The sequence below is a fragment of the Cheilinus undulatus genome, linkage group 5 (assembly GCF_018320785.1).
Source record: "Cheilinus undulatus linkage group 5, ASM1832078v1, whole genome shotgun sequence".
NCBI classification, from domain to species: domain Eukaryota; kingdom Metazoa; phylum Chordata; class Actinopteri; order Labriformes; family Labridae; genus Cheilinus; species Cheilinus undulatus.
In genome coordinates this window covers 14,861,901-14,881,419 of record NC_054869.1, presented here as the reverse complement: position 1 = coordinate 14,881,419, position 19,519 = coordinate 14,861,901, and the positions used below count along the sequence as shown (strand labels likewise).

Genomic DNA, 19,519 nt, shown 5'->3' with positions numbered 1-19,519 from the left:
CATGTTGCTAAAGCTAACTTAGCTACATTGGCTTTTGTAGTAACATTACATATGTAGCTAATGTAGCTATGTTAGCTTTTCTTTGACGAAGCTAAAGTGAGCCACTGTTTGTGTAACTTCTCCTAAAACAGGTCTACATCTAATTTAATCCTGGATTAGACCTCTGATCTTTTTCTGTTATTTATGAAGCATTGCCAGATTTTTTTTGTGAATAAAGTTGAAATAAAAAACATAACAGAACCTTGTACTGGCAAATTACAGCACTTCCTTTCTGAAAGAGACAGCAATTCAGATGGCTGTCAGAGATGTAGTCAGACTGTATTGTTAATTTTTTTTCTGCATGTGGCCCTCAGTGAAAAATGTTTGGCCACCCTTGTTTCAGACCAAACTACTTTCTTTGGCTGGGAAGTCCATTAGATCTTTTTAAATGAACTCTTGTGACAAAGCTCAACCATTTGTGCCTGTGGAAACACCATTTCTGAGTAGGTAGGACCTACTCTCCTCTGTTACTGAAGGAAGCTGAAAGAAGTACCATCCCATCGGTGTTTACACAGAGCTAGGGGGATTTGACTACACTTCTGTTTTTTAGAAATTAACAACTTTATGATATTTTCAGATGGGACATAGCTTAATCTATATCAACACTCAAATGTCACGTATTCCAGAAGAACAAAATGTTACTGTGGTAGTTGTTAGGGAGGTTTGATTAATTTGAAGTCAGTCTTTTCACTGTGGGAACAAAAGATTAGCAATATAAACTAAAGAAATACAAGCATATAATAATGAAATATACAAAGCTGAAGATGGGACATGAAGTAAACACATCATCCCTTACTTGTGCCATACAATTTGGAGCTAAGATGACAAAAGACAGTGGGCATCTATTTGCTTCAAATGTAGCAAGCAATACATGTTCTGGTTCTTGAAGGCAGGAAACTCACTTTTTAACTTTGTGCTAGAAAAAAGAGAGGACAGATAATTATGACATAGATATGTCCGCTGTATATAAAGCAAAGAGGCAGTCTCTGTACTATTACCAATAATTGAAACTCTGCCAGAGAAGTCAGCAGCCACATAACAAGCAATCATTTTTACTTTACATTTTGTCTGCATCTTAATCAACATTTACTTTGCAAGAGCTGAAGCTGCAACAGTAATGACAGTATTTCAAAGTGACACGTGAAGGGTTCAGCTAGGTTGAAAGAACCTTTTTACACTGATTTCAGATCCTGATCAAAAGCCAGAAAAAAGCAGTCACAGTCAGAGTGAAGTGGTCACAGCCAGATGGATTGACTCAGCTATGTAGTCCAAGTTATGACCGTTGATTGCACTCACATTAAGACAGCCACTAGGGAGCAGGTAGATGTGCCTCCTTTTTGACAAAAAATCTACCTGGGTACCTTAAAAAGACCAAAAAACAAGGACAAATACTGTTAAATCACATCATTATTCACAATGACATAACAGACTTTATGGTTATCTCATTTCTTGGAAATGGTTGTGCTTTGAAAAATGTTAATCATCTAATATCAGTCAATTGCATGGGAGCACAATAAACAATAATGACAATAGTGAAAAATCAAGTGTAATACATACTTTCTTTGGTCAAGATTTCCCTAATATCCCTTAAGTCATGAATAATGTTTTCTCTAAAAACTGGTGAAATTTTAGGCATGCAATTGTACTGAAATAATAAAATCTTTTCATAACTACAAATGAGAGGCATTAATTATGTATTATATTAACAGAGCCACCATGTTTATCAATTTCAACACTGAACTGGATTGTTTATTATTTATTAACAAAGATTTTACAAAGGAAAATAAAGATTTCATATTTTTACTTGCCTAGGAAGTTAGAAATCATTCCAGTTAAAGCTCCTGTAAGAAATTTTCATTTTTATGTGGGTTTTGGCGCCTCTGCAAGACAACGTAGTATTTGCAAATTTGATCCTGTTCATGCCTTGTTCGTTCTTCTGCATCAAATGTAGCCTAGCCTAATCATTGTGAGCACTACATGAGGGCGCGTGGTGTGTTGACGCCACTGCAAAACTCCACCAAAACCCTGGACGGCGGTGCGATTTCTATGTTTGTTGCATCACCAGTTCCCACTTTTTCTGCTTGTGTAAATACTAGCTGAAACTGAGTGAACTACTTTACATTGTAACGCTAAATACTGAGAAGTTTCGTGACGCAGAAAAGAGAGGAGGCATCAAAGGAGACAGAAGAAGACAGAAGTAGAGGCAGGGAACAGGGAAACTGTTTGGCCACTGAGAGACGTGGATGACGAAACTGACATTTTTGGATGTTGGCAAGTAGATTTGATTAATTGGTAATTGTGTGGTGATTGCACATTTTCTAGTTTTATTTTGTGAACTTCCTGTGGACTGTTTCCTGCTTGGAGTGTTTCTGTTATCTTCACAGAGGTTGGGCGTTCACCGGCACTGATTTCCCCTGGCACCTACGCACCTGCACCAAATCACTGCAATCTCTTAAGCTCTGCTCAGAGTCATCTCTGGCACCAGAGTATTCCTGCTCCTACATGGTATCTTGGCTCTCTAGCGATTCAGCTAAACAATAGTTGAAGTATTTTCTAAGATTTCTCTGTGTTCCAGTGACCTGTGACTGACTCTGCTATCTATCCGCCTTTTCCAGTGCATCCACATGCCGTCAGTGCTCTGCCCAACCTCTGCCACGGTGCCACAATCTCGCACCGGGCTCTCTCAAAGCCTCCACCGCCTCCCCTCACGTCTGCAGCCCTCACGTCTCCCTGGATCCCTCTTGCACTCCCTGGACCTTGGATTCCCCCTCCCTTACTCCTGTGCTTCCCCCAATAAAACCTTTAAAACTGCTTCTACTTACTCCAGCTCTGCTCCTGGGTTCAAATACAGCCACTGATTTCTCAAATCATCACAAATTGTCTGCAGAAGATATTATTTAGAGGCTAAGAGTCACCCAGTGTTACCCAGCAGACCAATCACATGGGTTGCGCCATTTTGGCAGGTAGGTAAATCTTTAAGGAGGTGCACATCAGGCGAGGTTCATAGACCTTGGGGAGGTGTCTGGGCTATGCGAAGCCTATGGAGTATGCTATGATGTATAAATGAAGCTCAAGTAGGCCTTGAGTTTAATTTTTGAATTTGAAAAAAAAAAATTCTTTCTTTTAACAGTCAAGTGTCTCAAAAAAGCTGATCTTCAATGTGAAAATGTGCAAGGGCTGTTCCTGTTATTTGTCATTTACCTTACATCTACTCTGTGGAAGCAGTATAGGACAAAATTAACAAGTAGAAAAAGTAAAGCTTCGCTTTGATGATTTTGTTTGATTTTGTTCGTGATGAAGAGGCATACATATTAACCATAAATCTAGAGTACGAAGGTTATGAGCTGAAGACTGCTTTTTGGAATCTACCAAAGGGAAAAAGGTTTAAACTATGTCCCTGAGTAAAGCTTTTCATTTCTTTCAGCAAAGTCCACAACAAGCAGTTTCTGTACAGTTCTTCCACTACTTAAGCACCTTGTGTTCTTGCCATATGCAGTTTTATGCATCAACTAGCCATATACATAGCTCCCAGCATGCATCGATTGCTCCAAGAGACTCAAAGCCTGTGATCTGCTTTGACCTTCTCCACTTGCCACTTGTCCTTAGTGAAAAGTGTTTTCAGACAAATCAGCATTTGACACGGTTTATTAATTTAACCGTATACGACCAGGTTTCTTTCCATGAATGGTTATGACCATACAAGGGAGAAAAGCGGTTAAAAAGTGGCGTGCCATTATGTATTCCAGCACATTCTGAGCAGCAAGGCAGCCACTTGCAATATATAATGAATGTGGAGAATTTTCAATCATGTTAGGTCTCTTGGAGTAGTGACACCACATTTTATAGTGGTCTACTGGTCACATAGGCACACAGGCTGCAGATGACTTTTTCAATTAAAACCAGATTTTACCGCATTGTAACATTTTGCTACATAATCACATGCAGTTTTAGATTAGTTGCAAATTAGCTCTACAGAATCCTAACACAGCAATGCTTCTTTTCCTCACCATTCAAGCCCATACAACAAAAGAGTCCTCGTTGCTGGGTCAGGTGATCCCAGCAACCTGGAGTTCCCAGAAGCCTCAGCCTTTGTCTCAAAATCTCTCTGATCAGCATACACCTCTCCACAAGGTGCTTTACTTCTCCCTGCCTGAAAGGACAGCATGTTGAAAATCATTTCTTATGTATATAATTCAGCATCTTCAAAAAATGATGGATTCATCAAAAAGATGCATGTTGAAAATCAGCCACTTTATCTAAAGTACCAGTACATCTATGGAGACTGGAAGTTTAATTGTCCATCATAATGAACATCTTGAGGAACAATGTGGCTGTCTGAGCCACATTCCTCATTTATCAGATTGTCCTTGAAGTAGAGCATGACTCACCATTCAACAAGATGGGCAGGGTTACTGAGCACTGTGGCAACAACTCGGGCTCCTGTATCTGATGGCTGAGCCCAGAGAGATCTGACGACTTTGTCGGCTTGAGACTGGACTGATAAAAGGAGTGAGCTCTTTTTTAAGATGCACAGGAGGTGTCCCACGGCCTCACCTGTAGAGGGAAAGAATAAGACAGTGGGTCATATAATTCTGGTTTGAGCACGTAGATGAATAGGGACACGTTTGAATTACAAAAAAAATATGCCACTCAGCTCTGGTCAAATGAATAAAGGAACAGGCCACAAGCTGATCTGCCTCACAATGGCATACCTGATGCTAATGCAAAACTCAGCAGAAAGAGAAAATTGGGACACAGCACAAAGCGTGACAGTGACTCTGAAGATACAATGAGCATGAATTTTGGGTAAAAAGGGCTAAAACATGAACAGAGAGTCTCATCTCCAATAAATTTGGGCTGACTATGCAAAAGAAAAGAAAATTAAACTAAATTATATGCAGTGCCTTCAGGCTCGTGTCTGAAATTTTTACTAGTTTAACCTCATCTATTGCCATTTTGATTTGTAGTGTGAGTATATTAAAAACATTTAGTCTCCTTTATCTTAACATCACTTCCTCACCATACAGTCCGAAGGAGTGGGAGAGCGACTGAGCACAGACGAGCTCCATCCCCTGTGATGCACAGTACTGTACAGGCCAGGCATCCCGTTCTAAATCCCCATAACAAAGCCCCTGAGCAGGCAGCAAGAGGAGAGGGAAAAGTCGGCGCCTCTGTTGAAGCAGAGCAGAAAGTAAAGAGCTACTTGTCTGACATAAATAATTTGGGGCATGGATAAAGAGAATGAATGTAAACATCAGTTACCATCATAAACTGAACAATCGAAACCCACTGACTCTGAGAGAGATCCGCCCTGGATGGGTAGTGGGCAGAGGCTGACAGAACAACAACACTTTTCTCCGGAGCCTCCTCCAGATCTGCCAGAAGCTTCTCCAAACAAACACCTCGCTGTTTATCATCCCAGTAATGATATTGACAGATATTTTGGACCCCTGCTGCCCGGAAGATATCAGCTAATGAGTCTGCAAGGACAACAACAAACAATTAAGCTCAAGGAGAGTAAATGCTTTAAAGTCAATGCCATGTCTAACCACAAAATGAAAAGGCAGTTTGGCAACTTCACCATGAGAGTAAAATTTCCTTTCCAACCAATATTTTATTAGACACTTCATGCATTTTTGCGTGAATCACTAAATTACTCTGCATAAACTTCGCAGTTTGATTGGCCCCTTTGATACTGCTTGTTTTTTTGTAAGCCAGGATGAATGTTCATCATCAACCTTTAAATCCAGTAATGGTGTTCCTCTAGATAGATACCTGGTCCCATTTGTTTTCCTTTTTTATGACTTTTGTTTTTAATAACAAAGATACACAAAACAGATTCAGTACAGGGAAGATAGTTAACAAACATAATGCAAACAAACAGTCTGACATATTATAACATGTCATAAAACACAAAGATATTGAACACTTGATTGTGTTCTCATTATCCAAATACAAAACAACTTTACACACTGCTCACCTTTCCGCAGGAAGTTCCTTTTTTTTTTTTTTTTTTCAAACTCTACATGCTACAACTTGGAAACAAAATAAGGGGGCAGACCTACTTTTTTATTGCTATGGCCTGATATCAAATCTGCAGACATGTCCAAACTCATATTTTAGCCCAGTGATACTCAAAGCCTGGCTTTTGAGCCGCATATGGCCCTTTTGTGATAACTTGTGGTTTTTGAAGTCTTACTTGAAAAAACAATTCCCCCAGAAAACCTTAAAAAGTGAATTTTGGAAATTATCCATTGCAAGTTACATCATCAGTTGGTTTCCCACGCTTATATAGAGGGCTTTAAATGTCAAATTTAATCGCAAACCTTTATTTTTTATCTGTCCATCAAAAAAGTGCAAAAAAGAACATACAGGATAAATATCACTAGTTCTTGAGAAAAACTGATAAAACACTTTCAGAAAATGATTTTATTTCATATTACTAAAATGACTGGAAGTGGAGATTTTCAATATTATTTTTCAAAAGAATTAATTTTTAGCCAGTCAAGTCAGTCAGACACACTAAATGTGTTCAATTTTTATTCTGTTAATTCAAGATGAGCGTAATTTTTTCAATTATCTAACACTGGTATTCAGTAATGATATTTAGTGGTGAAAATAATTATTTTCACTTATTTTTGACTCATCTGAAGTAAAGTGATGGCTTTAATTATCTTTATAACTCAATAATCATCATAATATATATATATATATATATATATATATATATATATATATATATATATATATACACACAGTGCTTAACAAATTTATTAGACCACTCTAACCCTTACCAAAGTAAGGTTTATGCCACAGCTGCGCTAAATCAACAGCATTGGTAATTACCAAAATCCTTATTTATTTATTGCAATGGTTAATACACCAATATGTAGAAGCTCTTTAACCCAAATGATATTTTTAATGCTAAAATATAATTATTATTGTTACCATGAATTTTCAAATTTACTGGTTTACAAAAAAACTGAAAAAATAATAAAGCACATTAATATTTCTTGATTAATGCATCAAATTATAGTTATTTACTTGCATTCCTGAACAGAAAAATGAGTTTTAGTGGTTGAATGTTATGCTTGATTAATTTCTGACTTCTCAGAGAAGCCCAGTGAGCCGGCTCAAATTTGGGTGAATTCAGTTTGAAATCCCTCATTCCTGTTCAAAATGGTAAAATGTCGAGAGCTCACTGAAAATGAAAGAGTTCACATTAAAGCACTCCATGATGCTGGATGGTCGTTGAGACAAATATGACAGGTGGTCTAATAAATTTGTTAAGCACTGTATATCTACACATATATATGAAATAAATGCATTAAACAGGACAAAAACATTTTATTCTACAATAAAATACAGATGTTTTCTTTATTAAATAAAGATATTCAGTAATGAAAACTGAAATGGATTTCTTGGTTTTACATGTAAACTACAGGAAAAATGTTTTATATCCACCTGATTCCTGGGGGTCTACTGTAGCAGGGAATGCAGGTGGAACTTCTAGTACAATAACAATAAAAGATAAATGTGATTCTTCCAATGGCTCACTGAAGTGATTTAGTGCCAATGGCGGTTGCTTTGAAAAGAATAAATCTTCACTGTTCTAAATAATTCTTTGTTAAATCAAACATCTAGCTAAATGTTATTTTAAGCTGAGAGTTATAAATTATATTTTCTGTAATGCTCAGTACCTTTTGCTCTGTTCATTGTACTAATAATGTGACAAAGTTATATTTGTCATCAACAACAGTGTCTTAAAGGTGAATTTCAGCAACCCCACAAACTAGAGAACTGTTAGAGGTCTGACTGGACTCTACATCTTATCTGAAGGTGGGGTCCCAACTCCTATAACAAAACACGATCGTCTATTACTATACTACTATGATACTAACAAAGTTATCTAAATAGGTTGTTTAAGTTATCTGAGGTAATTTCTTCCCTTTTTCTGCTCTAGTAGATGGAAATGTAAAGTCCTGTTTAGACAGAAATTACTGGAAGTCCTGCCCACATTTCATGCAAAGAATCATGGGGGCTAGGATTAAGGTGGATAACACTAACAGTAAAATCAAGCATCATTTGCCTTTTTAAATACTACAAACAGTACTGTAACATCCTCATCAGTCAGTGAGCGATGCAGTGCAAAAACAAAATGTGTCACACTTCTATGCTTTCAAAGAAAGACTTAACTTTCTAATTAAACTGCAGTTTTCTGGGTGATTCCCTGAGACAATTCTGCTTGATATAACATAAAAAACACATTCTTCTCAAGTGCAAAAAAACTCATCTAATGGTGGTTAAGAGGAACTAAACCTTCAGTCATTTAAGAACAACTTTAAAGTTTTAGGCTGTAGATGAAAAAAGTGAGACATTTCTGAGCTTGGTTACCAGTTTTATGCAGATAATACCATGCTTCCCTCCTTTGAAATTACAACATGGATTGCACCATTTTTTACATCTTTGCACAAATGTTAGGGAGACAAACTCAATGCATAGCCATGAGCACATAAACCACTATCAGATACCTTTCAAAATATTTAATTGACTCAGATACCAATATTCCCCTCACATCTGACATTAATAAGAATCCACCTCATCACCTCAAGGGCATTCAGAGATTGGGACTGTTTCTCTATCAAGCTAATTGAGAGATTTGAATGCAAGTCTTTCTTACCTTCATGACTGACAATTACAATGACCTACTTTCTGGTCTCCCACTGAGAATAAAGATCAGCTACAACCACAGTAAGGTAAAGGGCCAGAAAGAGAAAACAAATGCATCATATGCTATTGATGGTGTAAAATCTCAAGGCTCTAACATGATGTACTGTGTACTATTGTATCTGAAGACAAAGTGCGGTTGTAGTTACCATCAAACAGGGAGGGGAGGTAGACGAGCCCACACCATTCAGCACTGACATCATGCCAGTGTCTCAAGAGTTCAGCCCCAAGACGCACAGCAGCAGTAAATCCAGGAGTCTGGACACCTAACACCTGCAACAAATGTCAGGAAACACCAAGAGTTAAGTTATTAATATCACTGATTTTTGTCGCTTCAGTGATAATCTCTTATTGATTCTTTCTGTTGATAAAGGTGGATGTAAATCTACGGCTGTAGACTAAACAGCTATGACTACAATACCTCAGGTAATTACAGGTTGATTACAGGCTACAGCTTTTTCTCAGCTTGATTGGAGCTGTGCATATTGAAGCATAAAATATACCTAAGCTATAATTGACAAAGTTTTCAAGCAGCTGCAATTACCCGGTTTTCTATTACAGCCCGACAGCTCCTTCCCAAAGTAAACTCTGTAACCCGCTGGGTGAATCCTGTCAGACCAAGAGGTGGTGGGTACTCTGGGTGAACTGTGGGGTCAGAGCTGAACTGCTGCTTTAGTTTTCCAACAAGATGCAGGTCAAATGTCCTCCCTTTTTCATTGTAAAACTCTGTAAAAAAAAAAAAAAAAAAAGAGTAATAGCTTTTTCTTTTCATTAAAACATAGTCAGTTAATTTCTCATAAAGTGCCGGTGAAAAGAAAAACAGCAGACAACCTTTGATATCTATGAAAGTATGTGTATTTATCAAGGTAAAGAAAAGTATTTAGCTATTTTATTGTTCACTAAACTCTCCATTCAAATATCTCCTAATGAGTGGTAATTCAAAGAAAGCATCCTTGAACCCACAGGCTGAACCACTCAATAAAATATAGCTAACAGTTCAATTTCAAATGTAACATTGGAGCAAGTTGTAAGGCTAAGTCCCATAGTTTTAAAACTTTTATGGTTATAGGAAGCCGTTTTTAAATTCATTTTCACTAGAATAGAATAGAACCACCTGGAGCTGAACCTGCTCAAAACTGTGAAGATGACAGTGGAATTTAGAAGGAGCTAAACAATGTCCATTGTGGTCCCCTTCAGGTCCTAAATCTCCCAGGACCTGAGGGGGTCCGCCCACAGAATGGATAATAAGGTAAAATATGTTGCACAGCCTGTTTACCACTTAACTGTGACCTAAATGCTGTAAAAAAGAAACTCGCCTCATTAATATTTGCACTAACTAATGTAAACAATCTCATCTACCTCAAGTAAATTTGCCTACATCCTTGCCTATTTTGTACTTCTGATTATGTCTGGTCAGCATTCTTGCACCTTTTGCACACCTTGCAAATGGAAGTGTGAATCTTTACATTTCTCTGGATTCAATTCAGTTCAAATTCTGGAGGTTATGCTTTGATCAGAATCGATTTTCATTTCAAGCCAATAACTGATTCACAACATATTCTCTATCTTCTAAAAATAGGGGATAATTTTATCATCTGCTCTAGTTTGCTGTGAATTACGAGGCTGTTAATTATTATTTGACATTAAAAGCTTAAGATGTAATCAAAATAATGCTTTTCAAGCACATTTTGATTTTAGCAAACTTTTTAGTAGGCTATACTATATTTCTATCAACTAGTCTGATTACAATAATAAAGAAAAAAGTAATTTGTGCATGAATTGTATTTTTATATAAATAAAATGTGTGGGTACATGCTGGAAAGGTAATTATTTGAAACTTGTCAGTGGGAAAAAAAAACAATCCTTTATCGTAAAAATCCAGTGGAAGAGCAGGTGTTCTGGTTTAACAAGAGACCGTGTCAACTGGTTACTTTTCAGCTGAAAGTGTCAGCGGTTGTTGTAGTTACAACACTGTTAAAACACTGAACATAGTATGTGAGTCTAATATATGCTTAGGTGATATAAATGTAATGAAAAACTAAACAAAGGGCTCTTCAAGTTTTCGATATCCGTAATTATCTGGTATTAAAGTCACCAGTTAGCATGGTCACTCATTGAACTGTAACACTTTGGTGTGAAACATCCAATAGTTATAATTAAGTCTGTGCAAGTCAGCAGTTGTTAGCTGATGTTTGCTCTGGGTGAACGTGTCTGTATAGTGTGAATTCGGGCATATGAACCATTCCTAAAATAGTCCATAATACTTTAGTTTAGCAAGCATATAAGCGTCCTGCAGCATATGTCTAAGACACATTTAACTTCTTTTCTAGCTTTTGTTGATTTCTGTGTTTAATGTTTAATTTCTTTAGATTGAGAGCAAAGCTAACTGGTCTCAAATTCCTTGTAAATAAGCAAAATTGGCCAAAAAATTGAATCTCAGATATATCATCTTCCCCACTGCCTTACCCTGAACCTAACCACTAAGGTTTTAATCTTAATGCCTAAGCCTAACCTTAGACTGCGGACTTCCGGTTGAGACTTCCGGTATGGATTGGATGTATGTCGGCCATCTGGTCTGCATCAAGGTACTCTTGGGGAAAAAATCTAATATTTTGTAGATTTTCTGTCAAGTTAAACTGTAAGGCTCCTGAAAGTCTGTTTTAAAGACCACAAAATAGCCTATCTACATTTTCAATCTAAGCTCAGCTTTGGTTCTTTTTAAACTTTGGTAGTCTACTCAGGTTTTGACCAGCTAGGCTACTGAAAGCTCCCTGTAGCCCACATAGGCCTTTAAAATGGAAATGAACTACATTAAAATGTACCCTAAAGCAAATAAAATGCATTTAAATTCATATTATTAAGATTGAAGTAGTTTTAGGAATTATATGAAGTAGGATACAAAACAGTATCCTGCTACAGTGTATGCTAGTTTTTCGTATGGAATACAAACGTGACGTCGTAGTGATTAAGAAGGCGGGAAATTTCCCTTCGCCACTAATATTTCCGGTATAAAACTAGTAAGCTAGTAGGGAGTAAGATAGTAAAATAACCGTCATTACTTGGACTTGGATGAGAGGACTCACCTTTCCCTGCTAGGAAAACTTTCCTGTCGTGATTGTCTTTCTTGAAGGCGGATAACAGCCTCATTTCAGAAGTCACCGCTGCGCTGTGAGTATCAGTAAACACGGCAGACAAAGACGTACAGCCCATCAGGTCTCCATTTTGGTTGACCTCCTTTTCAGCAAGCCTGCTGCTGGGTCGACTCATCTTGAACCCAGCCAAACAAATCAGTCCTCCAGCTCCGAGCCTTTTGTTTACCCTCTGTTGCTATGTTACGACTCGTATTTGGATGCTGTCACCCCAGCAACTGTGATGGATGAGTTTGTCACAGCCTAATTTGTGGGTCTGTTCAGTTTACCTATGCCATCACACTAAGTTATCATCAAATAAGGAAGCTGCTGTGAGGAATTGAAAGTCTCTATTTTACAGAAGAGTTGACCCACATGTATTTTATTTAACAGTGATGTAAATCAGTTCACGAGGACCCCCTGCTGCTTATTACTGAGGCCTGTAGCATCCTTATGTAATGGATTCAAATGGTCTAAGCAGCAAGTCTAGAGACAGTAGACTATTTAATCAGTGTTGCTTGGATTAACGAGGTAGAACCAACATGACCATTAGGTATCTTTTTATGATTTGTGTAAGGATGTGTTGCTTTCATGGGGTTCCTACAATCAAGGCTGGCCATAAAGGGGAGAACTTTCTGGGGTCCAGCCAAATGGAGGGCCCATGGAGGTCAGCAAAATATGGTTCATTTTAATGATAAAATGTGTTAATCATATTTTTTTAACCCCAATATTAACCACCAGCCAATTCATTTATGCATAATTAATAATATAAAACCCTTTTGCTAAAGAAAAAGTGTTGAAAGTGGTAAAAACAAGATAACAGAGGTAATAAATATAGGTGGGAAGTGGCAAAAATGGGTTTAAATAGGCGAAATTGGTGCAGAAATAGGGAAATGTGCTTTAAATGGGCATAAAAAGTTGTGTTCGATCAATAGTGGCCAAAATGGGTCAAGAGATGCAAAGATGGGATGGAAAAGTAATGAAAGGGGGTTTAAATGTGGTAAAATGGTAAAGAGGTTAAAAAAGCTAGATAGAGCACAAAATTTATTAAGAAAAGGCAAATAATAGTGGCAAAATGGACAGAATAAGAGTAGTGGCAAAAATGGTTTAAAAGTGTCAAAGTTGGAGAAACGAAGGCAAAAAATAGCAGAAAGTGGCAGTAATGAGAGGGAAAAGTAATAAAAATGTGTTTTAATTTAAAAAAATGAGTAAAATGGGGTTAAAAAGGCTATAAAGAGGGCAAAATTCATAAAAAGGGGGCAATAATAATGGCAAAATGGGTTAACAGGGACATTAGGTGGAAAGTGTCAAAAATGGTAAAATAGAGTCAAAAACAGACAGACAGGAATAGTGAGGTAAAGCGTTTGAAAAGTGGCAAAAAAGGGCAGTAAAGATGGTGAAATTGGACAAAAGTAGCAAAATAAGGTAAAAGTGGCAATAATAGATAAACAGAGGCAAAAATAGCACAGAGTGGCAATATTGGTGGAGTAATAAAAAGGGGCTTAAAAGTGGCAAAAAGGGTAAAAAGACGTTAAAAAGGCTACAAACAGCACAAAATTGATTTAAAAAATGGACAAAAACAGAAAAAGTGGAGTAAAGGGTTTGAAAAGTGTCAAAAAAGTTAAGGTGGTAAAATAGAATTAAAAGTGAAATATTCGAAAAACATTCAAATAATGGGTTAAAAGAGGCAGGAAAACTGAACGTGGCAAAAATGGGTTAAAAGATGCAAAAATGGGAGGGAAAAGTCATGAAAAGGGGTTAAAATGTGGCAAAATGGATAAAAAGAGGTTTAAAGAAGCTCAAAAGTGCACAAAATTGAGGAAAAGTGGCAAATTATAGTGTCAAATGTACAGAAAAAGTCATGAAAGGGGGTTAAAAAGTGGCAAATGTAAATATTTTCAACATCAGAAACCCACCCCTTTCTGCTCCTAAATGAGGTAACTGTTAGCCAGGAAGCGACTGATCCAGAGCACATGCACTGATAACATCAGTAAATCACCGTGAAGGATGCTTCTCAGGGTTTTTCAGGGTCCCAGCCTGCATGCATCCAAAGGCTGCATCTTTGTTCAACACAGATTAATACCAGAATGAAGCTGGTTTATATGATCCTACACCGGTTTCCCTGTAAGACTCTTAAAAATGTATCATATGACCTCAGAAGTGGTGCATATTGGAAATAAATGTTTTCTACAAGGCAGAAAACATAAAAAGCAAAACTAAAAAAAAGTTGTGTAGCTGTGATGAAAGAAAATAGGTATGGGCTCTGCTGCTCACTTTAATGAGGCAAGTAATCACAAAGACATGCACTAGATGGCAGTAGATGGCCAAATGAGGCACTTAGGAGGTCAATTAGCTGAGTGGGGGTAATTTAAGAGAGAGCACTCTCTGGCTGAGGAAAAACACCTTCCTCAACCTGTTCCACAGCGCTCAGGACCTTAGACTGAGCTGAAGGTTCACAACATGACAATGACCCTTAAAACACAGCCAAGACAACACAGGACTCTGTGAATGTCCAAGAGTGGCTCAGCCAGAGAAACTAGAAACCCTATGGAACATCTCTGCTGAAACCTGAACATGGCTGTCCACCAACAGGCCCTATCCAACCTGACTGAGCTGGAGAGGATTTGCAAAGAAAAATTACAGAAAATCTCCCAACGAAGGTGTGCAAAGCTTGTTTCATTTTCAGAAAGACTCAAGGTTGGAATTGCTGCCAAAAGTGCTTCAACTGAGTCCTGAGTAAAGGGTCTGGATACTTGTGTTAATGTGATTTTTCAGGGGGTTTTGTAATGCATTTTTAAACATTTTTTAAATTCTGTTTTCATTTTGTCATGATGGGGTACTGAGTGTAGATCAATGAGAGAAAAAATGAATCTAAAAGAGCAGCATCAGGTTGCAACATAATAAAATTGAAAAAAATCTCAGGGGGTCTGAATATTTTCTGAGTGCTCTGTACGTCTTCAGAGGGTGTTGTGTTCTAGGATATTAAAACAGCATGTCAGCAGACGTGACACTTATATCTTTCGCCCTCTGTGATGGTTTTGTTTTTGTGTGATTAGTCATTGTCAGGACAAAAAAAGAGCTTTTGTATCATTTTGACAACAACTCATTCACTGCTGACATTTTTGTTTACTGTTTTTTTCCACCTTTTCACATAGCACTGTGGCTGCAGTCAAATATCTGTGTGATATCAGCTTATCTGTGTTTGCCCAGCTGTCTGTTAAAGAAGACAAAGTCACAGTCAAACAACACAGAGAGAGAAGCTCACAGGCGCAAAGGTAACAGCAAAAATTACTTTTATAAGGCAACTGTTGAATCTTTCAATAAGTGCTGGTAGTCCTTGGGGGAAACAACTTTTTTTTCTAAATACTGTTCCTTCACTGTCAAGTAAGGGGCCATGACAAAGTTTTGAAGTTTGTCACTCTTTAATGTTGAATAGCTGATGTCACAACTAGTTAAACGATGAAGCTTCAAATCTATTTACTTTGAGGGCTTTGCAATGATGAGCTCTGAAGTTTAAGCTTGGCATCACATTTTTTTTATTTGGATGCTGATGACCTGAGCCCTTAGCTGTGTCCCAATTCAGGGACTGCATCCTTTGGATCTGTCACAGCAGTGCATTTAAAATCCTCCTTCATTTGTAGCCTAAATCTGCATTCTTCTCCCCATTGCCCATCCAGATGCATTCAGAGGAATCTGTCATTGCCCAGCATATCCAGGGATTCACTGTGCCAATTCAGATAACATGGATTTATTCCCAGGTTGCTGACTAGTAAGATTTCAGAGTTAGCTACCAATGCTAAAGTTTGAAAACCATTATGGTTAAGTTTTAGGGGTGTAAATCACCAGTTTCAACCCGATACAATATTTATATTTTGGACAATGATACTATATTTTCCAATATCAAAAAAACCTGCCATGATATGATTTCAATTCAATTCAATATAGGGGCCTACGATCAATATCAGACAATTTAATGCACAAATTTCACACAGTTACAAAAAAACGTTTCTGCAGTTAAATTATTGGCAGGTCTCTGTATTTAATAAAAACATCTATTTTAACAAAAAGAACAAAGACCTTCATTTCACTGCAGTAACATTTTTAAATTTTGCAAATATTGTCTCATTTCTTTAAACTAAGAATCCTTATTACCTTTAAATCAGGAACATAACTGTGAACATTTGTATTAAAACATGTCGATTTAAAATGGCAAACATTTTTGTTTCATTACAATCCAGATCACTCTAAAGCACCAATATGACCTTTTCTTCAACCCTTTATAATAAAGGTTAAAAATATTGGCCTGTTTTCCCATATTAGATTATTTTCGTGAACTTATTTACACAAATGTGGACTTGAACAGATATTTCTACTCCATATCGGCCCTCCATACTTTACACGGGGGCCTACTAATGTGGCAAATAATACATTTGTAGTTTATTTTGCCGTTATGGGATTTTAATTAGGTTAAATATGTGGCTCATGATGTTATATTAATGGATTTTTTTAAGATTTTGGATTTATTGCAACCTTGATTTTAATAAATGAAGAGGTTAGACTAGAACAAATATTTATTTCAAAATGAGCAGCCTCATCACAAGAGCGAGGGGGTGGGGATACACAGAAAAACAGCTGTCCTGCTTGAACCACGTTAAGTTTGGACGGCTTATATTTTTATTATAAATCTAACGTGAAATAAAATCAGTGTATCCAAGGAGACAAGTAGCAGCGGACTTTTCCATCTCTGTTTATCTGGAGTCTGCAGCATCAGACAACGCTCATGCTACCTCAGCCATAACGAGTTGAGTGTTTTCTTTTTCTGTGAATAATCTCATACAGCGGTTGTGTACAGATAAAGATGCAGATGTAGTCTGCAAACTAAGGGGACGACCCGTACTGCAGTAGCTGTCTAAAATATGTCCACACAGCCCAGAGAGGAGAGGATATCTTCTTTTCCTCAGCTACAAAACTTCAAGCCATTGCTGCTAGTTAGCTAGCTTGTTGAGGACGCTGCCTGGGGAGGAAGCTGTTAGGAATTTTAACATAAAGCGTAGCTTAACGCATTGATTTAGATCAATGTTTTGACTCTTCATCAATCTGATTGGATTATTAATCAACCAATTGATGAATTAATATACATCGATGACTCGTTACACCTCTTTTAAGTTGTATGATGTCAGTAATATTAGCTAGTTTTGCTGTCGAGGTTGCTAGATAATAGATGCAGTGGTTAATGGAAGGTTAAGGATGGGGACGCTATAAAGTTTGGATCTTACCTAGAATGTTATCCCTGAAATGAGACACAACTATTGTTTAGTTTGTAGTTTGGCTCCAGATCAAAAAGCTTTAATCTCTGATGGCATATGTTTGGTATATGGATGAACAAATATGTCAAAGCAAGTGGACTGTTAACAGTTTTTTGGATAGCCTTTTTGTCTTACCTCCAGAAATGGTTGTCATTTTTTGTTCCCATAGAAATGCACAAAATGAATAAATGTAACATAAGTCAGAAGGAAGCTTAGCAACAGGAGCTAAACTTGGACAGAAAAGTTGTGCCCATCAGAACTGTGTTGGCTTTCCTCTGATCTTGACTTCACTTGTCACAAAGCCCAGATGGCCGAGCTCCTGCTGGTTTCAGTTTGTTTGGAAATGCTCTGCATTCAGCTCGTGGTTTATTTATAAAACCTTTAAATTCCTCACATAACACTATAATAATGTTGTGTCTACTCAAACGGGTGCAGAGCCAGGAATGATTTAAGGTCACAGTGGGTGAAGGATTATAATAATGAGAATTATTTTTTTTCTTATGTCTACAGCTCTCTATCAACATTAGTTTTACTCTAATCATTGTTCTGCAGTTCTATACAGTGCATATAAAAAGTATTTACCCTCCTTGCATATTTTACCCTTTAATTGATTTTATAAAGCAATAGCTTTATGGCAAAGTGGCAAAGAGTGGGCCACTGCTGAACAAAAGTCATATCATATCTCGACTAGAGTTTGCCAAAAGGCATGTGGGAGACTCCATCGTCAAGAAGCAGAAGCTCTTTATTCCACTGAGACTAAAATGGTGCTTTTCCACCATCAGACAAGACACTATGTTTGGTGGATACCAAACACTGCCATCAACACAAACATACTATCCCCATTGTGAAGCACTGTGGTGGAAGCAGCATGCTGAGGGGATTCTTCTCAGCAGCCAGCCCTGGAAGGCTTGTAAAGGTTTAAGGGTAAAATTCGACATGATATATCAAAATCCTGGAGGAAAATCTTGTTCGTTCTTATTTAGCAAGACAATGGACTGAAGCATAACTTTTTAATAAATTGACATTACTTTGTTGAAATCTGTTTTTACCTTGACATTACTGAGGGTTTCTTTTTTTTTTCCTGTCAAAAAAGCTGGATTATATCAAACATGACTGATTTATAACACCAATAAAGGGGTTAAACATCCAAGGGGGTGAATGCTTTTTATAGTCACTGCAGATCCTGCAGGGATTCCATGATCAATTCTATGGATGAAAAAATGATGAGGAAAAAGAAACGTATACTCTTGTGACACATAATTTATCCTATTCTTTCTTCATTTCTGTTACAACAGAGAATATTTCATACCTTTCACAACCTGTTAAACTACTTTGAATATGACTATAATTAACATTGTTGATTGTTGACTCACTGTTGCCCACATGATTGTGATCAAGGCTGGGCAATTAATCAAAATTGAAATTAATTTATAAAATGGCCTACTTCAAATTAAAGACGGTGTAAAATTTCCAGTTTATTACCAGTTTAATAATATTTTTCTTTGCAGCAGATGTTTTGTTGTACAGGTCATGCAAACATTCAAGTCACATTTTTTTTTAGAAAAGTTTGCAAATATCCAAATTTTCTTATTTTTGCATCTCACTAAAAATGAGAACAACTTAGAAATGAGCATTCTCTTATGTACAATTCATAGCTTTTGCATTATGAGTAGGGCTGGGCACTTCATCGCAAATTAGCTTAAGTCGCAATATGGCCTGCTGCAATTCACAAATCGCAGAATATGCAATATTTCTTTAATTTGAAATGTGTCAAAATATATACATAAAAATGCAAACTTTCAAGTGTCTTTTTTAGAATGGTTTCCAAAAAAATCTCCTTTTTGTTTTTTCATTTGCATGTTTTTCTTAATCAAAACAAGAACATAGCTGTGTTTTTAAATATGGCTTACTTATCACTAATCCCTGCTTGCATTAAAGCTGATGCACCATGCTTCTGCTGCTGTTGGTAAAGCTTAACTTCCTCCACCCCAGCCTCCTCCTTTATAGCTTAAAGCTTGTCACACCCTCATATTCAGATTCATGCTACTATGGATTCATTGCTTGCAAAATTATTTCATTATTTTCAATACACATTGTTATGAATGTTTCTAGCTATGCTCTCCCTGGAAAGTCAAAGCATGCTGCTGACTAAACCAGAGAGCATCTTTAGAGCAGAGCCGTCTCTCTATATTCATGTTACTGAATGTAGGTTGAATATAGAATGATTTATTCTTTGTATTTGTTGAAAAATACATAAGATGAGGAACCTAATAATAATCGCCCTTGAAATCGCAATACTGGGGGGAAAAAATCACAATT

At 37.1% G+C, this 19,519-nt stretch overlaps 1 protein-coding gene across 1 annotated transcript; it reads right to left on the bottom strand.

The window, feature by feature from the left end:
• Nucleotides 1–1,113: 1,113 nt before the first annotated feature.
• On the bottom strand, nucleotides 1,114–12,033 carry got1l1 (glutamic-oxaloacetic transaminase 1 like 1). Its single transcript, XM_041787739.1, has 8 exons — nucleotides 11,850–12,033; nucleotides 9,311–9,492; nucleotides 8,916–9,039; nucleotides 5,302–5,519; nucleotides 5,060–5,210; nucleotides 4,428–4,593; nucleotides 4,047–4,189; nucleotides 1,114–1,400 (listed from the first exon to the last, which is right to left on the bottom strand). The coding sequence occupies exons 1-8, from the start codon at nucleotides 12,031–12,033 to the stop codon at nucleotides 1,261–1,263; spliced, it is 1,308 nt and encodes a 435-aa protein (XP_041643673.1). The 3' UTR covers nucleotides 1,114–1,260.
• Nucleotides 12,034–19,519: the final 7,486 nt, after the last annotated feature.

Coding starts and splice junctions, on each gene's coding strand:
- got1l1 (XM_041787739.1), bottom strand. CDS start 12,033: ATGAGTCGACCCAGCAGCAGGCTTGCTGAAAAGGAGGTCAACCAAAAT. Junction 4,594..5,059: donor CCACTCCTTCGGACTGTATG/GTGAGGAAGTGA, acceptor TTCCCTCTACAG/GTGAGGCCGTGGGACACCTC. Junction 1,401..4,046: donor TTGTTGTATGGGCTTGAATG/GTGAGGAAAAGA, acceptor GGTCTTTTTAAG/GTACCCAGGTAGATTTTTTG.